This window comes from Anolis sagrei, chromosome Y (assembly GCF_037176765.1).
Source record: "Anolis sagrei isolate rAnoSag1 chromosome Y, rAnoSag1.mat, whole genome shotgun sequence".
Lineage (NCBI taxonomy): Eukaryota > Metazoa > Chordata > Lepidosauria > Squamata > Dactyloidae > Anolis > Anolis sagrei.
The window spans coordinates 6,800,654-6,825,439 of record NC_090035.1 but is presented as its reverse complement, the minus strand read 5'-3'; the positions used below and the strand labels follow the sequence as shown (position 1 = coordinate 6,825,439).

The following is a 24,786-nucleotide window of genomic DNA, read 5'->3' as shown; positions in this document are numbered from 1 at the left end:
ACTAAGGCCCGGGGGCCAGATACGGCCCTCCAAGGTCATTTACCCGGCCCTCACTCAGGGTCAACCTATGTCTGAAACTACTAGAACAACAACAACAACAACAACAAACTTTATTTATACCCCTCTACCATCTCCCCAAGGGACTCGGTGCAGCTTACACGAGGCCGAGCCCACAGTACATAAAAAAAAGCAATAACAACAACAATACAAAACAGTTAAAATAAATCTCATCAACAAAATAGACAACAAACATTGACAACAGCACATTTAAAGACCTATGGCTGGGCCAAATGTAATTTAAAATTTAAAAAATAATGCTGGGCATGAACAAGGTAGGAGAGGTGGGGCCGTACAAGCAACCCTAGAAAGCACACAACAACAACAACAACAACAACAACAACAATCCTATTTCATCAGCCAAAAGCAGGCCCACACTTCCCACTGAAATACTAATAAGTTTATATTTGTTAAAATGGTTCTTTGTTTTAATTATTGTATTGTTTTAAGTGGGGTTTTTTTTTTTGCACTACAAATAAGATATGTGCAGTGTGCATAGGAATTCAATCAATTTTTTCAAATTATAATCCGGCCCTCCAACAGTTTGAGGGACTGTGACCTGGGCCTCTGTTTAAAAAGTTTGGGGACCCCTGGCCTAAGGTCTCACCTTGGCTAGTACGAGGTTGCAACTTGGAGCTGCTTTGCTCGCCTTTACATTTGCTGCTGTCAGCCAAGAGCTGAGGCTGCCACAGCTTCTCTCTCTAATTCCTCTCCCCCTGATCCTTCCCTCTCCCCTCTCCTCCAACATCTGCATGACACATCTGGAGCCTTGCACCCAACAGCAGGCTTGGGAGGAAGTCAGTGCAGAAACGGCTGGGTGGGGAGTGGGAAAAGGCTGCAGCTGCTTCATCTCACAGTTCATCCGCGGCCTGAAAGATAAAAGGGAGGGATCTTCAATTTCCAAAGAAGCAGTCTTCATGTGTACATTTGATTTCCTCTTTTGCATACACATACTTTCACTCTCAGCTACATTCTCTGTTTCTCACTCTCCTATGAACACATCTCCAGTGCTTCCAGGCCATACTGGTTATCCCCTATCCAATCTATGCCACTCATTTCTTGCTGAATGCAAAATTTGAGAAATGATGGGGGGAGTAGTAACTCCATCACATGAGAGCAACTTTGTTGTTCATTCGTTCAGTCGTCTCCAACTCTTCGTGACCTCACGGACCAGCCCACGCCAGAGCTCCCTGTCAGCCGTCACCACCCCCAGCTCCTTCAAGGTCAGTCCAGTCACTTCAAGGATGCCATCCATCCATCTTGCCCTTGGTCGGCCCCTCTTCCTTTTGCCTTCCACTTTCCCCAGCATCATTCCCTTCTCTAGGCTTTGCTGTCTCCTCATGATGTGGCCAAAGGACTTCAACTTTGTCTCTAGTCTCCTTCCCTCCAGTGAGCAGTCAGGCTTTATTTCCTGGAGGATGGACTGGTTGGATCTTCTGGCAGTCCAAGGCACTCTCAGAACTTTCCTCCAACACCACAATTCAAAAGCATCTATCTTCCTTCCTTCCCTAAGGTCCAGCTCTCACATCCGTAGATGTGAGCAACTATTTACTTTAAATTTTGTTGCTGCCTTCTGCAAAATTCTGGGATTTGTAGTTTAGTGAGGCCCATGGCCCCTTTGGCTAAGCAGTTTAAAGGCTAAACTACAAACCCCAGAATTCTTCAGGAGGCAGTAACCAGATTTCAAGAGGAAAGATGCTCTACTGCAGTGTTTCTCAACCTCAACTGGGGGGTTGCAAGGGGGGTTTCAGAGAGGTCACCAAAAACCATCAGAAAACACATATTTCTGATGGTCTTAGGAAACCTTTTGGCAGAGAAGGCTGAAGATCTCTCCACCTGTCCTCTTCCTTTTTGGTGTTGGTGAGCTACAACTCCCAGAATTCAAAAATAGCCCTCCAACCCCACCAGAATTCAACGTTGGCCATGTAGTTAGTGTGCCAAGTTTGGTGCAGATCCATTGCGGGCTGGGCACAGAGTGCTCTTTGATTGTAGGTAAACTATACATCCCAGAAACTACAACTCCCAAATGTCAAGGTCTATTTTTCCCAAACTCCACCTGTGTTCACATTTGGGCATATTGGTCCAGATCCATCATTGTTTGAGTCCACAGTGCTCTCTGGATGTAGGTGAACTACAACTCCAAAACTCAAGGTCAATGCCCACCAAACCCTTCCAGTATTTTGAGCATATCGAGTATTTGTGTGAAATTTCATCCTTCAACCTGTTCTTTCTATGTTGTACACCGCTGTGAGTCCCCCCTGGGCTGAGAACAGCGGTATATAAGCAAAGCAAATAAATAAATAAATAAATAAATTTATATGAGGTATTTACATGACAAATCATAACAGTAGTAAAGTTATGAAGTAGCAACAAAAATAATGTTACGGTTGGGGGTCACCACAACATGAGGAACTGTATTAAGGGGTCGCAGCATTAGGAAATTATGTGCATTTTTGTGCACTGGCATATCTTTGTTCCTAACAGTTCAAAGAGATATCTAGAGTCTGCCCCTTTTCACATATGTAGGATTCTAAAACAAATGAGAAGACTTAAAATGCATTTACTGGAATATCTAATTTTGAAAAAAGCTGCATATATTGTACATTTTGAATCTGTTCTGCTAATGTTGACCTTTTTGGGAGGTGATCCAAGGCCTTGTTGTGTACTTCAGTCATTTTGCTGTTTTGCTGGCCACTGCTCAGCAGACATGCATTAAGACTGCCCGTGTGACTGGAATATTTATGGTCTGGAAAGGTGGGCTTGTACATGCTGTTTGGAGTGGCCTTCGGGTATAATTCGGAATATCAGGCTGTGCGGGGATCTGTCCTGGAGATAGGGATGACACTGTCAGCTGAAAAATACACTAGTTCCATTCTTAAAATCTGTAAGGAGCTCAAAGGAGATCTGATAACATCCTCCAGAAATTGCTTCGATAATCCCGGAGAGCATGAAGGGATATTCTGAACTCTCACACGCTGTCAGACAAATCCGATGATTTTCGCTGATGGCATTGTAATCTTAGCACAGGCTGGGTCTCAGTGCATATCAGATCCATGTACTTCACTCTGCTTTGTGTCAGTAAGCACACGAACAAAGAGCAAAGAGAGCCTCATGAGTGAGAGCTGACATTAGAGAATGTTTCATTTCATTCAGATAGCCTAATCTTTTGAGGACGGTGCCCTTCCGGATGACCTGAAGCCTGGCTCCTGCTCCTGGGTTGCCTTGGACTCATTTGGTGGTTTCAAGCATTCTGCGCTCCTTCTATTTTTATCTAATTTATGCAATACTTTTGATACAAAATAAATAAATAAATATCTGACTTATAAGAAGCACTGCTTGACTATCAAGCAAAAAGTGGGTGCTAGAAATAACATCACATGGAAGTTGACGAGCACAACCTGGGGATCACAACCAGACACAGTGAAGACATTTGCCCTTGCACTTTGCTACTCCGGTGCTGAATACACATGCCCAGTGTAGAATACATCTCACTACATTAAAGCAGTGGACGTGGCTCTTAATGAGACACGCTGCATTATCACAGGATGTCTACGCTCAACACCGCTGGAGAAATTATACTGTTTAGCCGGTATCTCTCCACCTGACATCTGTCAGAAAGTAGCAGCCAGTAATTAAAGACTTACTTACTTACTTAGGTGATGCCTTGTTTTCCGAGGAGGATTGTCTTCCAGTATTCTTGTGGGTCCGTATGTAGCTGTGGAGCCCTATTCTTGACCTACATCTTCTCCCGCAGTGAGGGCATTGGTTTCCAGGTGGAAGGCGGTCTCGGTCGGGGTTGGCTTGATGTGCCTTCCTCTTGGCATGCTTCTCCCTTTCGCCCTCCATTCGTGCCTCTTCAAATTCTGCAGCACTGCTGGTTACAGCTGACCTCCAGCTGGAGCGGTCAACGGCCAGGGCTTCCTAGTTCTCAGTGTCTATGCCAGAGTTTTTAAGGTTGGCTTTGAGTCCATCTTTAAATCTCTTTTCCTGTCCATCAACATTCCGTTTTCCGTTCTTGAGTTCGGAGTAGAGCAACTGCTTTGGGAGACGGTGGTCGGGCATCCGGACAACGTGGCCGATCCAGCGGATTTGATGGCGGAGGACCATCGCTTCAATGCTGGTGGTCTTTGCTTCTTCCAGCATGCTGACGTTTGTCCACCTGTCCTCCCAAGAGATTTGCAGGATTTTCCGGAGGCAGCGCTGATGGAATCGTTCCAGGAGTTGCATGTGACGTCTGTAGACAGTCCATGTTTCGCAGGCATACAGCAGGGTTTGGAGGACAATAGCTTTATAAACAAGCACCTTGGTATCCCTACAGATGTCATTAAAGAACCAAGTAATTAAAGAACCAAGGCAGTGACGTCTGTTTCTTGAGTTACACCAGTTTTGTTGTGGAGTGTATGAAATGAAAGCAAAGTATCCGAGCTAAAAGGGAAATAAAACAGCCTTTATGCGTATTCTACCCTTTCCCCATTACACTAAAATATTAATCTCTTCCTGCTATCAAAAATCTCTCTGAATGTACGCATTTCTTTTTGTCTTCAAGTCATATTCAAAGAAAGAGCCAATGGTTCAAGGAAAACATGCAAGAGCCATTCTCACTGTGTGGTTAAAGGCCTTGGAAGCCTGCAAATGGAGAGTGGCATGAGTGCTTTCCTTTCTGCTTCTTCCTCCCTCAACTAAACAGTCGGGTGGAAATTCAGGTTTTCCCGGGAGGAGTCCTTTCCAACACGGTGGGCTTCATTTGTGTTTCCTGCATGCCATTTCCTTTTCCTTTGTATAGAAACATGGGCTCCTACTGAATGAAGATGTGTGGCATTGTGTTGTCAATTTCTTCAGGTAGCACAGGTGTCTCTGTCTGTATTTAAGCTGTCACTGTTTTTAAATGTGTTTTCCATGAGCACATTTGCTTGCACTTGTAGCTTTTTAACTGTCAGTGGTAGTATCAAATGTGCTATGCATCTCAATCCTTGCATGCTGTTATGCAGATCAAAAGTGACGGGAGCCTGCATGTTATTTCTCTTCCCCCAATTGTCTAGGATGTATTTTCAGGTATAAGGCCATTGCATTTTAATACTCTATGACTTCTGTATATTAGGAAATCAAGGCTCATAGGAGCTTGAGTTCCTAACACAGGTGTTGCTAGATTTTGTCCTGCATGTGTTCATTGGTTTGATCTTGCAAAGAACTGAATTCTTTCCTCATAACTTTAGCATACACTGGACACATTGGTGATATGCAGACTTGAAAATTCACAATCACTTCATCCCTCCCTGTTGAAGAACCGTTGGAAAAGGTGCATCATAGTCTAAATATAAAGCAGCCAATTACTTGCTGCATAGGCAAGCCAATCACCCAACCTGACATATATTTATGTGCTTCTCCTTCAGTAACATTCCCATAACATAAGGGTTAGGGTAGAGGTGGCAAAATGAGTGATATTGTCGTGAACCAGATGCCTTAAAGGAGCCAGACACAAGTAAAAGGTCCAAACTAAGTTTATTAATGTAACAAAAATGGCTTAGAAACACTTAACTCAGTGTATCTAGCAAGAAAACAAAGTCTGTAGCAAACTACTATGCAAAAACGTAACTTAGTAAATAATCCTGATTATATTGGAATATAATCCGGGATAGGATTTGCCTCCGGAAAATCCTGCAAATCTCTTGGGAAGACAAGCGGACAAATGTCAGCGTGCTGGAAGAAGCAAAGACCACCAGCATTGAAGCGATGGTCCTCCGCCATCAACTCCGCTGGACCGGCCATGTTGTCCGGATGCCCGACCACTGTCTCCTAAAGCAGTTACTCTACTCTGAACTCAAGAATGGAAAACAGAATGTTGGTGGGCAGGAAAAGAGTTTTAAAGATGGGCTCAAAGCCAACCTTAAAAACTCGGCATAGACACTGAGAACTGGGAAGCCCTGGCCCTTGAGTGCTCCAGCTGGAGGTCAGCTGTGACCAGCAGTGCTGCAGAATTTGAGGAGGCATGAGTGGAGGGCGAAAAAGAGAAACGTGCCAAGAGGAAGGCGAGTCAAGCCAACCCCGACCGAGACCACCTTCCACCTGGAAACCAATGCCCTCACTGCGGAAGAAGATGCAGAGCAAGAATAGGGCTCCACAGCCACATACGGACCCACAAGAATATTGGAAGACAATCATCCTTGGAAAGCGAGGGATCGCCTAAGTAAGTAAGTAATCCGGGATAATAAAGAGTTCAAGCAAACTGCTCCAAAGTCACAGAGTCCTCAAAACACAAAGTAACAAGGTGGAAGCAAGCAAAAACGTAGTCAGAAAACAGTCCCAAGTCGAGGCACGTCCAAAAGCAGAAGTTTAGGTCCAAAACACGATGTCGTCATCCAAAAACAATCAGGAGTCAAAAGGGAGGTTGAAGTCAGCACTTACGAAATTCCAGTCAGTAGAAGCACGGAAACACAGCAATCTGCAGTCCCGGGACCCAAGGCAAGAGTAATGGCAGCAACAAAGTCCCAAGCCCGAATACAACACTTTGCCTACTGCAAAGTCCCCAAAGTTTGATACCTTCTTTTATCCTATAACTCATTATCGGATGATGAGCTGCTCTCCATCCTGTCCTTATCACTCTCAGCTGCTTTAGCTTCCACAGCTGTTCGCCACTGCCCGTCCTTCCAACTTTTCCAGCGTCTATCAAGACTTAGATTACCCCAAGGATGTTCCTTGAACCATGCCATGCAGCTGTGGACAAGTCTACATAGGGACCACCAAACGCAGCACACAAACACGAATCAAGGAACATGAAAGGCACTGCAGACTACTTCAACCAGAGAAGTCAGCAATAGCAGAGCACCTGAGGAACCAACCTAGACACAGCATATTATTCGAGAACTCTGAAATGCTGGACCACTCTCACAACCACCATGTCAGACTACACAGAGAAGCCATTGAAATCCACAAGCATGTGGACAATTTCAACAGAAAGGAGGAAACCATGAAAATGAACAAAATCTGGCTCCCAGTATTAAAAAAAACCTCTATAATTAGAACAGCACAACAACAGAGAGGAAACAAGCAAGGACATCTAATCACCTCTCAACAAAAGATTGCCCCAGGCACAGCCAGGCAATCAAATGCTAATCAAGGAGGTCAGCCGAAACATTCACACCTAGCTCCAGCAGACAAGAGTCCTTTATCTCACCCTGGTCATTCCACAGATATATAAACCCTTTTTCCTAGTTCCAACAGACCTCACTACCTCTGAGGATGCTTGCCATAGATGCAGGCGAAACATCAGGAGAAATGCCTCTAGAACATGGCTATATAGCCCGAAAAAACCTACAACAACCCAGTGATTCTGGCCATGAAAGCCTTCGACAATAAATTCAGAGGATGCTTCCAAAATGCCATCTCCTTGAACAGGAGAGGTTCAGAGGGTCCATGAGCCTCAATTGGAGACCTCCCAATGAAACGGAGAGTGAAAACTTGGGTTCAGCTCTGGGAAAAACTGTTTGGGACACATAGAAGATGGCTTTGAAAGGCAGCAGATCACAGGAGCTGTCTTCATAGACCTGTCAGCAGCCTATGATACTGTGAACCACCGCCTCCTCCTGAGAAAAATGTATAATATCACAAAGGACTACCACCTCACCCGCCTCATAGGAAACCTGCTACAAAACAGGAGCTTTTTTGTTGAATTTCAGAGCCAGAGAAGTAGATGGCGGAAACGGAAGAACGGCCTGCCTCAGGGGAGCGTGCTTGCTCCATCCATGTTCAACATCTTTACAAATGACCAGCCACTGCCAGAAGGGACAGAGAGTTTCATCTATGCTGATGATCGTGCCATTACTGCCCCACAAGCTAAGGAGCATAAAACAGAAGAGATATTGCAAAGTCAAGAATGCAGATCAGCAAGAGAAAAACCAACATAGCCAATAATTTCATGGGAGCCAGGCATATCTGCAATCTGGTCCAACCCCAAATCACAAATGACTCACAAATGTTAGCTGGAGAGTTATTTCAGACAGTGTCAGATGAAGTGCGGATGAGAAGAAGTACACCCCAAGCTTGCATTCTATGGAAGCCAATGCAAAGTGAAAGATTAGCACTGTTTCTGTGTATAATAGAAGCTTATTTAATAGCTTGACCCTGGCTTGTTTGTTGTCACTGCTGCAGAGCTTCTCCAGGCTTTCTGGGTCAGGCAAGTGACAGTAATCCCCAAAGGAAGTGGAAGTGGGTGTTGAATAGGAAACATTTTTATGGAATGTTTCTATTTTGGAAACAGGATAGAAAAGGGCAACAAGATTGAGCAGCATAGGCAGTTCTCTTGTCCTTTTTATGCTGTGCAACTTGCGACTTTGCTCTTCATACGCACACACACACACACACACATAGTGCTTAAGGGAGGAAAGGCTTCATGTGATTGTCAAGAGAAGGGTTGCCATTTAAATTTTAAAGATACTCTGTGAACTTGCTGAATCCTTGGCTCCACGAGAAAGCAAATCATCCTGCTCAAACCACTTTTTCTGTGCAAAGCGGAGTGCCCAAGAGATGAATAGGGTTCGTTTGTATTAGTTTTCAGTTTAATCTCTCTTCCTGCCAGATCTTTTATCTTCTACCAAGAGAAGGGGAAAAGAATAAATAAAGTATTCTACAGATGCAGCATATAAACAGAGCGCAACCCTAAGCCGGCGGAGAGATTAATAGGCTCCATTGTTGAATCAAACTGTTCACTAGATCGAATGGCTTGGGTTAAGCACTCTTGAGTGGTGTTTGCACTTGTGGTAAACAAATAAAAGAGAATGCCTCCAGGAAACAGACGGGTGACAATTAGCTCATTTGCGGACATCCAGCCTTCGAGTTAGTGTGCCCGCTCTTCCGATTTCTTGATTAAATCTCTTCAGGCCATTTATTAATTCAGCTCCACTTCCATTTCTGCTTCCCTTCAGTTTCGCCATGTACTTTGCACACCGGCACAACCAATGCTCATTTTATTCATCAGAGAACATCTGTAAAAGGCAAGCAAAAGATGCAATCTATGCCATATAAAGTGAATGGGGAAATGAATGCCTTTTCTTCATTCTCTCCATATATCACACAGGGTTGAATCTCTCATCTGTTTCTTGCAGTCAATCAGTCTCCCTTGCCTGCCTTGGTGCTCAACTCTTGCTTTTATTTTCAAAGTATGGATATTTCAGATCCCCATTTAACTATATTTTAGCAATCTGTGTAATAATCATTATTTGCATAGTTCTTTAAAAGGTTCATAACATGTAATGGTAGACAAAACTCACAGGCTATAAGCGGAGTCTTTTCAAGCACAGCAATGCTACATGTTCATATGGGAGTGAGTCTCCAAGATTTAACACTATGGACATCAGAAAATGAGAAAACCCAATCCGTGCCCCACAAGCTTATTTATTTGTCATGTCAGGGCAACCAGTCAATTGTATTACATTTCTAACAGAACAAAACAAACAAACAGACAAAATACAAAATTTGCAAGTTTGGTAGTTGATTAAATGTCCTTTGACCAGTATCTGGCCACTTGGAGGGCTTCTGGTGTTGCTGCAAGAAGGTCCTCCATGGTGCATGTGGCAGGGCTCCGGTTGCATTGCAGCAGGTGGTCAGTGGTTTGCTCTTCTCCACACTCACATGTCGTGGATTCCACTTTGTAGCCCCATTTCTTGAGGTTGGCTCTGCATCTCGTGGTGCCAGAGCGCAGTCTGTTCAATGTCTTCCAAGTCACCCAGTCTTCTGTGTGCCCAGGGGGGAGTCTCTCATTTGGTATTAGCCATTGGTTGAGGTTCTGAGTTTGAGCCTGCCACTTTTGGACTCTCGCTTGCTGAGGTGTTCCAGCGAGTGTCTCTGTAGATCTTAGAAAACTATTTCTTGATTTAAGTCGTTGACATGCTGGCTGATACCCAAACAGGGGATGAGCTGGAGATGTCTCTGCCTTGGTCCTTTCACTATTGGCTGCTACTTCCCGGCGGATGTCAGGTGGTGCAATACCGGCTAAGCAGTGTAATTTCTCCCATGGTGTAGGGCGCAGACACCTCGTGACAATGCGGCATGTCTCATTAAGAGCCACATCCTCTGTTTTAGTGTGGTGAGATGTGTTCCACACTGGGCATGTGTACTCAGCAGCAGAGTAGCAGAGCGCAAGGGCAGATGTCTTCACTGTGTCTGGTTGTGATCCCCAGGTTGTGCCAGTCAGCTTTCGTCTGATATTGTTTCTAGCACCCACTTTTTGCTTGATGTTCAGGCAGTGCTTCTTGTAGGTCAGAGCACGGTCCAGAGTGACTCCCAGGTATTTGGGTGCGCTGCAATGCTCCACTGGGATTCCTTCCCAGGTCATCCTCAGGACTCGGGATGCTTGTCTGTTCTTGAGATGAAAAGCACGTGTCTGTGTTTTAGATGGATTAGGGATCAGTTGGTTTTCCCTGTAATAGGCAGTAAGAGCACCTAGAGCTTCGGAGAGCATCTGTTCAACCATCTCAAAGCTCCCTGCTTGGCAAAGACCATAATGACCCAAAAAGCTACAGACCAATCTCCCTGTTGTGCCCCCTCTACAAAGTTCTGGAAAGACTTATTTTGGAAAAAATAGACTCATGTCTGATCCCATAGCAAGCTGGCTTCAGGAAAGCCAAAAGCTGCACATTGCAAGCGCTGAACCTGACTCAGCACATAGAAGATGGCTTTGAAAGGCAGCAGATCACAGGAGCTGTCTTCATAGACCTGTCAGTAGCCTATGAGACTGTGAACCACCACCGCCTCCTTCTGAGAAAAATGTATAATATCACAAAGGACTACCACCTCACTCGCCTCATAGGAAACCTGCTACAAAACAGGAGCTTTTTTGTTGAGTTCCAGAGCCAGAGAAGTAGATGGCGGAAACAGAAGAACGGCCTGCCTCAGGGGAGCATGCTTGCTCCATCCATATTCAAGATCTATACAAATGACCAGCCACTGCCAGAAGGGACAGAGAGTTTCATCTATGCTGATGATCATGCCATTACTGCCCCACAAGCTAAGAAGCATAAAACAGAAGAGATGTTGCAAAGTCAAGGATGGAAATAACTGAATGACTTATGTGAAATATCCCTCAATTGAGAATTACATATGCAGTTTGTTCTTGGATTTATTCAAAATCTGGCATTGACGTGCAAAGGTTTTGACTTGCATGCATGCATAAATATCTGTATTCACTAGGAATGTTATATTTCAGTAGTTTTGTAGGGCAGTGTTGAAAGTAGCATTCTAGTTCAGTAGTATGGTCTACTGGAGGGAAAAGAAACTCCCTGCCCCATAAGTCCAGGTAGATTTAGGGTACACATGTCATTGTATCACTGCTACTACTGACCCAACAAAGAATGAGTATGAGGTGGTCACTTCAAATGTGGAGAAGGTCGATGCTTGGAGGAATGTAACACATAGAAGTAGGAAGACCAAGCATCGCTCTGGAAATCTGGAGATACAAAATCAATTTGAAGTTCTCAACCCTGTCAGAGATTATGAGGAATTAGAACTTACTGTGGAGGATGAGAGGTTCTTGGGTACAACTGAGTGAACTGCCCTTGATGAGTGCATGTTGAATGCCTCTGAGGAGGAATACACAGACACAGGATTGGTGATGCCAGGCTCGACAACAGAGTTACATGTGAAAGGGATCTTGGAGTCTTCATGGACAAGAAGCTGAACATAAATCAACAGTGTGGTGCAGCAGCTAAAAAATCCAATGGGATTTTGATCTGCCTCCAAAGGAGTATGGTGTCTGGATCAAAGGAAGTCGTGGCATCTCTCTCTTCTGCTTTGGTTAGACCTCTTTACCTGGAATACTATGTCCAATTCTGGGCCCCACAGTTCAAGAGAGATGTCGACTCTAAGCTGGAAGATGCTCAGAGAGGGTGACTAAAAAGATCAAAGGTCTGGAGAAGATGTCCTGGGAGGAGTGGCTTAAAGACCTGAGTATATTAGCTTACAGAAGAGAAAGATGAGAGGAGATATGAACACCATCTTTACATATTTGAAAGACTGTCATAAGGAAGAGGGAGCAAGCTTATTTTCTGCTGCTGTGGAGATTAGGACGCAATGGAACAATGGCTTCAAACTACAAGAGAGGAGATTCCATCTGAACATGAGGAAGAACTTCCTGACTGTGAGAGCCGTTCAGCAGTGGAACTCTCTGCCCCGGAGTGTGGTGGAGGCTCCTTCTTTGGAGGCTTTTAAACAGAGGCTGGATCTGGCCATCTGTCAGGGGTGATTTGAATGCAATATTCCTGCTTCTTGGCAGAATGGGGTTGGACTGGATGACCCACGAGGTCTCTTCCAACTCTTTGATTCTATGATTCTATGATTCACCTGAGCATTAGGAAGACTGTCCTGACTGTAAGAAGAGCTGTTCAACAGTGGAATTCTCTGCATCGGAGTCTGGTGGAATCTCCTTCTTTGGAGGTTTTTAAACAGAGGTTGAATGGCCATCTGCCGGGGATGCTTTGACTGTGCTTTTCCAGCATGGTGGGGGTTGAACTATATGGCTCATGCGGTCTCTTCCAACTCTATAATTCAGTGATTCTTTGAAGATCTTCTATCAGGCTGTTGATAACTTCCTACACATTTTCAGCCTTCATTGAAGTCCTTGTTAATATTTTCTGTTTTTACAGTGTCTAAAATTCAATTTTTCATCCCCAGAGAGGGTGCAATAAAGTATATTTAGGTTGACTGAAATATATAGCCTTTGTAGCTCAGCTAGAAGATGCTAATCTGTGGCCCACTAACCAATAAGATTCCAACTTGGCGACTATCGGCTCATTTAAAATATTCCAGATTGTTGGGCATTGTGTAGTTTATTTTCATTTTTGCAGAGCGGTGTGTTCATCACAGTCAGTCACCATAAAGGAACATTGGATTTAGTTGCCTGGATGTGATGCAATTCTCTTTAGGCTAGGTCTCTGAAGCCATTTTATTTTTTTGAGAATGCAACAAGAAATAAGCAAGCATCATCTTTTCAATGCACTTTCCTCCCCCGCAAAAAATCAAAATGCCTACGATTCGTTTTAAAAATACGTCTCGTGCTGGAACTGGAGCAAACATTGCCGTACTCTGACCTCTTTTGTGAAGGTGGCTGCTCTAAAAAGACCTGAAATAGCTTGCGAACATGTCGTACTGCTGAGAATTCTTGCTTTCTTCCCCACACCTTTTCATAGTGATTGTTCCACTAAACAATTGTTGCTGGAAACCCAACTCCTGCTCTTACGATACATTCAGCCAATATCTCATTCCCTGCATAGTTTCAGCCGGGCAAGGAAAATACCCACTCACTTGACAATGTAATGGCATAGAATCAAAGAGTTGGAAGAGACCTGGTGGGTCATCCAGTCCAACCCCATTCTGCTAAGAAGCAGGAAAATTGAATTCAAAGCACCCCTGACAGATGGCCATCCAGCCTCTGTTTAAAAGCCTCCAAAGAGGGAGCCTCAACCACCGCCTCATTGAGAGCAAATAAAATTGTGACTTAGTACAGCATTTTTCCTGGATAAATCTTGTAATCGTAGTCAATAAGGAAAGTATTTGCAATGGCTGCTATGTTTGCAAGTCAATCAGTCCACTCCAAACCAAGTCATAGAATCATAGAATCAAAGAGTTGGAAGAGACCTCATGGGCCATCCAGTCCAACCCCATTCTGCCAAGAAGCAGGAATATTGCATTCAAATCACCCCTGACAGATGACCATCCAGCCTCTGTTCAAAAGCTTCCAAAGAAGGAGCTTCCACCACACTCGGGGCAGAGAGTTCCACTGCTGAACGGCTCTCACAGTCAGGAAGTTCTTCCTCATGTTCAGATGGAATATCCTCTCTTGTAGTTTGAAGCCATGGCTCCATTGCGTCCTAGTCTCCAGGGAAGCAGAAAACAAGCTTGCTCCCTCCTCCCTGTAGAACTGTGTTTCTCATCCTGGGGGTCGGGACTCCTGGGTGGTCGCAAGGGGGTGTCTGAGCGGTCCCCAGACATTGTATTTTCTGTTGGTCATGGGTGTTCTGTGTGGGAAGTTTGGCCCAATTCTATCATTGGTGGGGTTCAGAATGCTCTCTGACTGTAGGTGAACTATACATCTCAGCAACTACAACTCCCAAATATCAAGGTCTATTTTCCCCCAAACTTCACCAGTGTTCACATTTGGGCATATTGTGTATTTGTGCCAAGTTTGGTCCAGATCAATCATTGTTTGAGTCCACAGTGCTCTCTGGATGTAAGTGAACTACAACTCCAAAACTCAGGGTGAATGCCCACCAAACCCTTCCAGTATTTTCTGTTGGTCCTGGGAGCTCTGTGTGCCAAGTTTGCTTCAATTCCATCATTGGTGGAGTTCAGAATGCTCTTTGATTGTAGGTGAACTATACATCCCATTAACTACAACTCCCAGATGACAAAATCAATCCCTCCCCACCCCATCAGTATCCAAATTTGTGTGTATTGGATATTTGTGCTGAATTTGGTCAAGTGAATGAAATTACACCCTGCATATCAGATATTTATATTATGATTCTTAATTGGAGTAAGATTACAATTATGAAGTAACAACGCAAATAATTTTATGATTGGGGGTCACCACAACATAAGGAACTGTATTAAGGGGTCGCGGCATTAGGAAGGTTGAGAACCACTGAATTAGAACTCGAAAGGAGCTCTCCAACGTGCTGAAACCTGCCTCCAAATTAGATCCAACCTTTAAAGTTGGCAAAAAGCTGGGATGGATTTGCTATTCTATTGAAATGTGAGACACCAGCATCCACAGTATAGGAGTGAATGAAAATTATAGGAAAACTAGCTGTCCCCTGCCACGCGTTGCTGTGGCCCAGTCTGTTGATTTGGAAAATAAAGTAATGAGAAAGTGTTGGTTTCTAATATATGTAATTTATTTCTGCTTGTAGGTAAACAGTTTTTCTTGCTGTTTCTTTGTCAGTGTTGATGTGGAGAGTGTCTGGTTTGCCCACCCTGGAATATGCAAGATATCATTGTCCTTCTTTAAGGGTCCCTTTCAAATCTATGATACTATATCTCTCTCTGTGTGAATAATATCTATCTATCCCTCTGTATCTATGGCTGGATGGCTCTTTGTCAGGAGGACTTTGATTATGTTTTCTTGCCCTGGTGAAGGGAGTTGGACTGGTTGGCCTTACGTATTTTCTGTTGGTCATGGGAGTTCTGTGTGGGAAGTTTGCCCCGACTCTGTCGTTTGTGGGGTTCAGAATGCTCTTTGTAGGTGAACTGTGAATCCCAGTGACTACAACTCCCAAATGTCAAGGTCTATTTCCCCCAAACTCCATCTGTGTTCATATTTGGGCGTACTGGGTGCTTGTGCCAAGTTTGGTCCAGATCCATCATTGTTTGAGTCCACAGTGCTCTCTGGATGTAAGTGAACTACAACTTCCAAACTCAAGGTCAATGCCCACCAAACCCTTCCCGTATTTTCTGTTGGTCATGGGAGTTCTGTGTGCCAAGTTTGGTTCAGTTCCATCGTTGGTGGAGTTCAGAATGCTTATTTTCTGCTGCTGTGGAGACTAGGATGTGGAACAATGGCTTCAAACTACAAGAGAGGAGATTCCATCTGAACATGAGGAAGAACGTCCTGACTGTGAGAGCCGTTCAGCTGTGGAACTCTCTGCCCCAGAGTGTGGTGGAGGCTCCTTCTTTGGAAGCTTTTAAACAGAGGCTGGATGGCCATCTGTCAGGGGTGATTTGAATGCAATATTCCCGCTTCTTGGCAGAATGGGGTTGGACTGGATGGCCCATGAGGTCTTTTCCAACTCTTTGATTCTATGATTCTATGATTCACCTGAGCATTAGGAAGACTGTCCTGACTGTAAGAAGAGCTGTTCAACAGTGGAATTCTCTGCATCGGAGTCTGGTGGAATCTCATTCTTTGGAGGCTTTTAAACAGAGGTTGAATGGCCATCTGCTCTTTGATTGTAGGTGGTCTATAAATCCCAGCAACTACAACTCCCAAATGACAAAACCATAATTTTTTGAGTGATGGTCACTCCTTGTGTTGTGAGATGTTTTGTTGCCAAATTTGGTGTGATTTCGTTCATTGGTTCTTTTGTTTTTAAGGTACTCACTATGCACAGAGCATTTGTATAGAGAGAGATAACTCTCTTCTTCTGTACCGCAATCCCTAGAAATGGAGATCACTTTCTGACACGAGCAGGGGGAAAATACCTTCCCAGAATCTCTTTATCTCTCACACATAGTGTGATGATAATAACACACTTTCTGGAATGGAAAGGAGGTAGCATGTTCTATTTACCATATGCTTCCTGTTTTCACTCCTCTGAAAAGTTGTTAATACAATGCAGGTAGCAGAGAAATGCAATGTGTTAAACATCCAGACTGACAGTGGAATGGCTTATAGGCCTGCCACCAGTGTTGTGTTGCTTTGGAGGACTCACCTTTGGACGTGTTCATGCCAAATAACTTTCTCAACAGGAATCACGCACGCAGGCACTCTCTGACTTCCAGGCATAGCAGCCTCTTCCTTGAGACTTGCAGCAACGAGCCGATTTGGCTCAGAAAGTCACTGTTGCATACCTGCGTGAAAGCTGACAGGGGAAGATATTCCACCTTTGCGGTGAATTTCATTAGAGTCCTTCAGCCGGAGATACTCCGGGTTGTGGCGGTGTAAACGGACTGCCAAACAGATGGGTTGAGAAATACCCAGCCCATCTGTCTTTATCATGCTCATTTCCCCCTTTATTAAAATGTTAATGAATATAGTTTTTATTTATTACGCAGTGACATGTGCGGCATCCTTTTTACAGCGCTGAAGGGTTTGGTCTGCTTAATCATTTGGACCGATGGGGAAGCTTCTCTCTTTCTCATAAACAGCGTTAAAATCCAAATGTCTCACCGAAGTTGAAAGAAGTGCTGCCAAGTTAAAATGACTTTCATACCTGGCAGCTTTTATGTAAAGTTTAAAAGTGATTAGGACATAATACAGACCACCTTAGATCAGTGTTTCTCAACCTGGGAGTCGGAGCCCTCGGTGACGCAGTGGGTTAAACCCCTGTGCCGGCAGGACTGAAGATCGACAGGTTCAAATCCAGGGAGAGGCAGATGAGCTCCCTCTATCAGCTCTAGCTCCTCATGCAGGGACATGAGAGAAGTCTCCCACAAGGATGATAAAAAAATCAAATCATCCAGGCGTCCCCTGGGCAATGTCCTTGCAGGCGGCCAATTCTCTCACACCAGAAGCGACTTGCAGTTTCTCAAGTTGCTCCTGACACGACAAAAAAAAAAAACCAACAAAAAAAACCTGGGAGTCGGGACCTGTGGGTGGGTTGCGAGTGGGGTCTCAGAGAGGTTGCCAAAGACCATCAGAAAACACATCTTTCTGATGGTCTTAGGAACCCTTTTGACAGAGAAGGCTGAAGATCTCTCCACCTGTCTTTCTCTTCCTTTTTGGTTTTAGTGAACTACAACTCCCAGAATTCAAAAGCAGCCCTCCAACCCCACCAGTATTCAATGTTGGCCGTGTAGGTAGTGTGCCAAGATTGGTGCAAATCCATTGTGGGCTAGGTTCAGAGTGCTCTTTGATTCTAAGTGAACTATAAATCCCAGCAACTACAACTCCCAAATGTCAAAGTTTATTTTTCCCAAACGCCACCTGTGTTCACATTTGGGCATATTGGTCCAGGTCCATCATTGTTTGAGTCCACAGTGCTCTCTGGATGTAGGTGAACTACAACTCCAAAACTCAAGAGCCCACCAGACTCTTCCAGTATTTTGGGCATATCGGGTATTTGTGCCAAATGTGGTCCAGTGAATGAAAATACATTCTGTGTGCTGGTACAGCTGTGCCAGAAGCTCCCACTTTATTTGCTTTGTGTCAAATGTTTGCTTGCAGTCAGGGATTCTACAGATAGGTGGCTTCCTTTGGTTGCAGTGATAGGGCAAGTCACCTGTCCATCATCGTTAAGTTTTGGTTCCGCCCCTTGCTCAGGGCAATTGGGAAGGGAAGGGAGCCATTTTTAGTTACTCTCATCAAGGAACGCTATGTACAGGACGCGTGCAAGCTTCCCCTGTACAAAAGCTTCAACTTTGAAGAATTTCCAGGGAAGCATCCCCAAAGCTTTGAAGAATTTCCAGGGAAGCATCCCCAAAGCTTTGAAGACTTTCCGGGAGAGAACAGCCCTAAAGATCAAAGAACTCCAGATGAAGAGACTACAGGCCTTGCTGGTAGGTCCACTCGGTGCTCTGAGACACAGTTCAACCCGGTAGTGGTGCCCACATCAGTTAGGTTTAGGTTCACAGTCAGCCTGGGAGAAGTTAGAAAGGGATTTTCCTTTAAAGTAAAGAAGAAGTTATTGAAGACAGTTGCCTGTCCTTTGAGGGCAAGATTAGGAAGCCACCAGTTGCACAAAGCTTGGAAGCATTTGTTTAACCCTTTGAAGACAAGAGAAGTTTCTGTTTGATTGTTCCTCAATAAAAGACTTTGTTATATTTCACAAGCCCTCTAAAGACTATTTGTGGTGGAAAATTCCTAAGAGCTTCTCTTTGGGGCCCCTGGCTTCCCGCTGGGCAAAGATTGCACGCCCTGTTTTAAAGACAATTCTTTACAGGCCCAGCGCATGAGAGAACATCCTGCATATCAGATATTTACATTTTGATTCATAACAGTAGCAAAATTACACTTATGAAGTAGCAACAAAAGTAATGTTATTGTTGGGGGTCAGCACAACATGAGGAACTGTATTCAGGGGTCGCAGCATTAGAAAAGTTGAGAAATACTGCCTTAGATCCAGCATTGGGAATCTGTGGCCAACCAGTCTGATCCAGGTCACCAGCCTTCAAAGTTTGCTCACACCATTTCACCTGTGCTTCTTTGTGGTTTTATTCTTTCCTTTTCCTATTATTTCCTTTATGTGGGGCTTAAATGATCGTTCCCCTTTATCTAGGGCTTATATCAATACGAAATGTAGCCCCAATTTGAACCCAATCTCCAGGACTTGCTGATCCATTCCAAAAGGCACAACTGAGTTCCTATAATCCTTCACACTCCTGAACAAGGTGATATCAAGCACCTTACCTGAGAGGGCAGTCTATTTATAAATGGGCATTTCACACTCACCTTTCAAGTCATATTCACACAAATGGAAGGTGTTCCAGTCAAAAGATGGATACAATCAATGCAATTACAGCTGCAGATAAGGGCAAAAGGAGGTGACTTCCAAGAAAGGAGTGGATCATGTGCTAAGAAGTAAACAACACATTGTGGGCATGTTTGTATGTATTGCGGGAGCGAAATGACAATGCTAGGAAACAATTCTAGAAGTCAGATGAGGGAGAAAGATAATGCCAACAACTAGGAGGGGAAAGCACTTTTCCGGAGAAGAGCTTATGGAGGCAACACTTCACACTGCCTTTTTGAAAATGCAAGTGCCTTTCATGAGACACAAAGACATCAATATGGAAAACAAAATAAGCACTGCTGCTTGTGCAATCATCTGGAGCTGTTTGCAGTGAATACCTTCCCACTGAGCTTGTGTTCTCTGCTTTTTGATCAGATAGGGAAGGCTTTTGTCATGGGTTACAATGAAGGATCTCGTCTTGGCCTTTAGGAACTGTCATTCGTTGAGGATGGAAAGGAAGCTCCAACATAAAATTATCTTCAGTTGTGCAAAATTATTTCAATATTACATTGCATATAGAATCATAGAATCAAAGAGTTGGAAGAGACCTCATGGGCCATCCAGTCCAACCCCCTGCCAATAAGCAGGAATATTGCATTCAAATCACCCCTGACAGATGGCCATCCAGCCCCCGTTTAAAAGCTTCTAAAGAAGGAGCCTCCACCACACTCCGGGGCAGAGAGTTCCACTGCTGAACGGCTCTCACATATAATCATTTAGTGTTGGTAATGTGGTTGTGTCCCTTTAGAAAATGTCTGAACTTTCAGGCTGTGTGGTTGCAATGATAAGCAGGCAGACAGAGCAAGCAATATATCAAGGGGGCCGTATACCAAGACCTCAGATATCCCACCCCTGTCTACATTGAACATATATGTATGTACACATGAGGCAATATGGGGAGAGTGGGGAATCGAACCTCACAAACTCAGGGACTTGTAGTTCATGTTTGGAACACAGTATCTCTGTCTCTGTGGCACCTTTCTTAATATGTGTTGTTACAGGATGCAATCTTTATATGTCTGTATATTTCTTCAATGTGTGATCCAGACCTGGAGTCAATATGTAGCTTCCAACTTCTCACAAGTTACATCAGTGTAATCATAGGCTGATTTCCAGCTGTGGAACTTTAGTCCTGTAACTTGACATGAGAATTATATATATATATATATACACTAGCCGTCCCCTGCCACATGTTGCTGTGGCCCAGTCTGGTGATCTGGAAAATAAAGTAATGAGAAAGTGTTGGTTTCTAATATGTGTAATTTCTGTATTTGATTACATTTTCTTGCTCTGGTGAAGGGAGTTGGACTGGATGGCCTTAAGTATTTTCTATTAGTCATAGGAATTCTGTGTGGGAAGTTTGCTCCAATTCTATCGTTTGGGGGGTTCAGAATGCTCTTTGATTGTAGGTGTACTATACATCCCAATAACTACAACTCCCAAATGTCAAGGTCTATTTCCCCCAGGTTCCATCTGTGTTCCTAGTTGGGCGTATGGAGTATTCATGCCAAGTTTGGTCCAGATCCATCATTGTTTGAGTCCACAGTGCTCTCTGGGTGTAGGTGTACTACAACTCCCAAACTCAATGTCAATGCCCACCAAATCCTTCTAGTATTTTCTGTTGGTCATGGGAATTCTGTGTGCCACGTTTGGTTCAATTCCGTCATTGGTGGAGTTCAGAATGCTCTCTGATTGTAGGTGAACTACCAATCCCAGCAACTACAACTCCCAAATGACAAAATCAATTTTTTTTAGTGAAGGACATACATTGGGTTTTTAGGTGCCTTGTGTCCAAATTTGGTGTCAATTCGTCCAATGGTTTTTGAGTTCTGTTAATCCCACAAACAAACATTACATTTTTATTTATATAGATACGTTGAAACAAATAAATGTTTATTTATGAATTCTTTTGCCCATAAGCCTATCTGTTACAAAGTACTTTACTTCAGTTCCATTGGATATTATTGCAACTGTCTTTCACTCCTTTGAATACATAAAATTGTTAGTACATAACTTTCAAACAGTTAACTTGTTTCTTCTCTGTTAAGCCACTTTCTTCTTCAAGATATATTTCTCCTCAGCCTCCTAGTTGGCTAGCTTATGACTTTTAGCCACTCTTTTCCTTCAGTCGTTTAAGTGGGACTCTATCTCTCAGTTAAGTAAAACTGAGAGATAGAGTCCCAAAGGAATTTCTATCTCTCACTGATAATTCAGACTTATATTAACTTTTTCTTTACTTCAATATAACAATGGAAGCTACAAACTTAAATACTGATCCTCCTCCCTCTTGCTCCTGGCTAGAGACTCTCTACCTTTTAAAACGTTTCCCTTTATTTATTTATTTATTTACAACATTTATATGCCACCCTTCTCACCCTGAAGGGGACTCAGAGCAGTTTACAAGATATATATACATACAATATATTATATGTGTATATATATACATATAATATATATATATATAGGAGCCCCCAGTGGTGCAGTGGGTTAAACCCCTGTGCTGGCAGGACTGAAGACCGACAGGTTGCAGGTTCGAATCTGGGGAGAGGTGGATGAGCTCCCTCTGTCAGCTCCAGCTCCCCATGCAGGGACATGAGAGAAGCCTCCCACAAGGATGGTAAAACATAAAACATCTGGGCATCCCCTGGGCAATATCCTTGCAGACAGCCAATTCTCTCACACCAGAAGCGACTTGCAGTTTCTCAAGTCGCTCCTGACACGACAATTTTTAAAAATTATTTATCTTTTATATTTTTATATATTTTATCTAGCTCCGCCCCTTTTCTTGCTAGCCACTCTAAAATGGATAAATTTCTACTGCACACAACGACCAATGAGATGTAACCAAATCCTGACTGCCCTTGCCATAATATCAACACTAATAAACATAGACAATTTTTTTTTGTCGTGTCAGGAGCAAGTCGCTTCTGGTGTGAGGGAATTGGCCGTCTGCAAGGACGTTGCCTGGATGATTTGATGCTTTTATCATCCTTGTGGGAGGCTTCTCTCATGTCCCCGCATGGGGAGCTGGAGCTGATAGAAGGAGCTCATCCGCCTCTCCCCGGATTCGAACCTGTGACCTGTCGGTCTTCAGTCCTGCCGGCACAAGGATTTAAACCACTGCGCCACCGGGGGTTCCTAACATAGACAATAAAACTCCATTATAATTAGCTTTTCCGTCACAGTGGTGTAAACACAAAGGAAAACACATGGGTTATGATAGTGCATTTTCAAATATGTTCAGAGAGGGGTACGGCTTGAAGAGGTGCACTCATGGCATTAAAGAGGAAATGTGAGAAAACAGCCTTAAGAAGATTAGGTTCTTCAACTTACAAAAGGATAGCTAAGGGAGAATGCGATAGAGGTATACAAATAATTACAAGGTGGATTAAAAGGTGGGTTTTAATTGGCTTTAATCTGCTCTTTTATGAAAAGGTGCTCATTGCTGATGTTGGTATTGTTGTAAACGTCGTTGTCCTACTGAAGAAGAGAAGACATATTTCCCAAAGAATAAATTATGCCTGTGTTATTAAGACAAGGCAATCTGTTGCCTCCGTTAAATAACCTCAAAGTATCTTTTTTATTGAGCTACTTCCATATTTATTTTAATCAGCTAAGCAGTTGATTAATTGGTTGAAAGCAAGACTATTAACTGACTAACAGCCCCGTCCTAAGAACATTTATTCCTGAGCAAGGGGTGTTGATTGGGACTGGGCTGGCTTGGTAAATGCATTTCGTGTTGGGGTGGAACAGCTCCGTCTTCTTAGTAATTAAACCAGAGCCAATGAGACTAAATCAGTTTGCCAAGTGCCCTGGCTTAATGGGTTTATGGATTGAGCTGTAGGAAACCACTGATCTGTAGATAGCCCTAATTTGGAAATCAGGACTAGGGAAACACTGTTTACTTTGAATACTTTTAAGCTTGTGGTGACATAACATTAAAGGGAAAAGAGAGGAAGCGCAGTTCTGTATAGCCGCAGAGAAATGAAATGGACTTCTCTGTTGTTGGCCTCATCTGGACCTGATGACTTGCAGAGGCAAATAGTCACATAGCAAGGGGATTTGTGTTTTATATCTGCAGCTAGTGTTGCATTTTATTGAATTTTTAACTAGTGGGGTTTTATGATGTGATGCCATTTGTTATTGCTATTGTGCTATTGCTTATGCATTTGTTGTATTTTGTGTGTTTTCACTATTGTGAGCTTCCCCAAGTCCCTTCGGGGAAGATGGTGGCAGGGTATAAATAAAGTATTATTATAATTATTTGATACATAACAAGATTAGTACACAGCAGACAAGATCACATTGCTGGCATTTGTATTTGATCACACATCAGACACTTCCCAAGTGTGTGATGTATCGGCAAATAATGCTTGCAGACCCAAGTAGGGTGGCCTTTTGCAGCTGACAGATGGTAATTTTGTCAGGACCTATTGTTTTTAAGTGCAGACCAAGGTCTTTAGGCACTGCACCCAGTATGCTGATCCCAGAGTAGCTTGACGTGTTCATTCTCTGTAACTTTTTCTGGCTCGTGATGTATGGCTTGTGATCCCACAAGTTCTTTGTCTCAGGCAGATGGTCTTTGTGGCACAAGTTCCAATTAATCATCTGAGCAACGGTGTTATGTCTCTGCTTGTAGTCTGTCTGCACAATCTTCTTGCAGCAGCTGAGGATGTGATCTATTGTTTCATCTGCTTCCTTGCAGAGTCTATACTTCTTCTTCTTCTTCTTCTTCTTCATTATTATTATTATTATTATTATTATTATTTTCTGTCTGAAATTCTGTTTTTCTCCACCAGATTCTCCTTGGAAAGTGCACCTGTCTGACATTGATCCAAAGATGACCAGCATCACTGTGAGTGGGTTAACACCAGCCCGAACCTACCAATTTAGAGTGTGTGCCGTCAACCAGGTGGGAAAAGGCCAATACAGCCGAGAAACCAGCAGGTACAGTTCAGTGAAACCACATACTAATTCCTGGCAAATCCCTGGCCAGTTTGGTCAAATTAGAAATGCAAAAGGATGGGTCACAGCAGTAGAAGGAATCAGAATCATTTCCCTACCCAAACCACCAAAAGTCTTGACTGGAGAGTCCATATTCAATCAGCAGACTATTTAAGCGAAAAATATTATTTTGTTTCATTGTGCATGTGAGACAGACTTGGGAGTGGAAGACTGAGTTGAGAAAGAAATTATAATAGGAAATTGAAAGGTATGACGAAATGAAAATCATGCGTAGTTTACGTTTGACCAATCCATGTTGGGAATCAAGAACTGTCAGACTCAAAAGAAACCCTCACTTGGGGGTGATTCCACAAAATATAGCAGAGTGCCAGAAGCACAGTTCATAACCAGCAGAAGCTTATGTGTCAAGAGCAAGGATTGGTTTCCATTCAACAGGATGGAACAGGATTGCAGATCCACAACTTCATAGTTTCTAAAAATAATACGTTTATTAAAGTCAAAAGAAATCCATTCTGGATAGGAAAGGTTCTTGGAGCTAACTATCTTCACTGAGCTATCTTCTAAGGAAAAGGAGAAATAACAAAATACCCATGTCTACTACATTTTGCCT

The 24,786-nt window shown here is 43.4% G+C and overlaps 1 protein-coding gene across 5 annotated transcripts in view; it reads left to right on the top strand.

Annotated features, from left to right (window-relative positions):
- Window positions 1-24,786, top strand: part of LOC132772495 (protein sidekick-1-like) — a 1,018,253-nt gene that overhangs the window by 591,323 nt on the left and 402,144 nt on the right. For all 5 annotated transcript variants that reach the window (XM_067461407.1, XM_067461410.1, XM_067461408.1 and 2 more), the window contains exon 15: window positions 24,011-24,158. In XM_067461407.1, coding sequence (XP_067317508.1) covers window positions 24,011-24,158 — 148 coding nt within the window. The remainder of the gene's footprint in view (window positions 1-24,010; window positions 24,159-24,786) is intronic.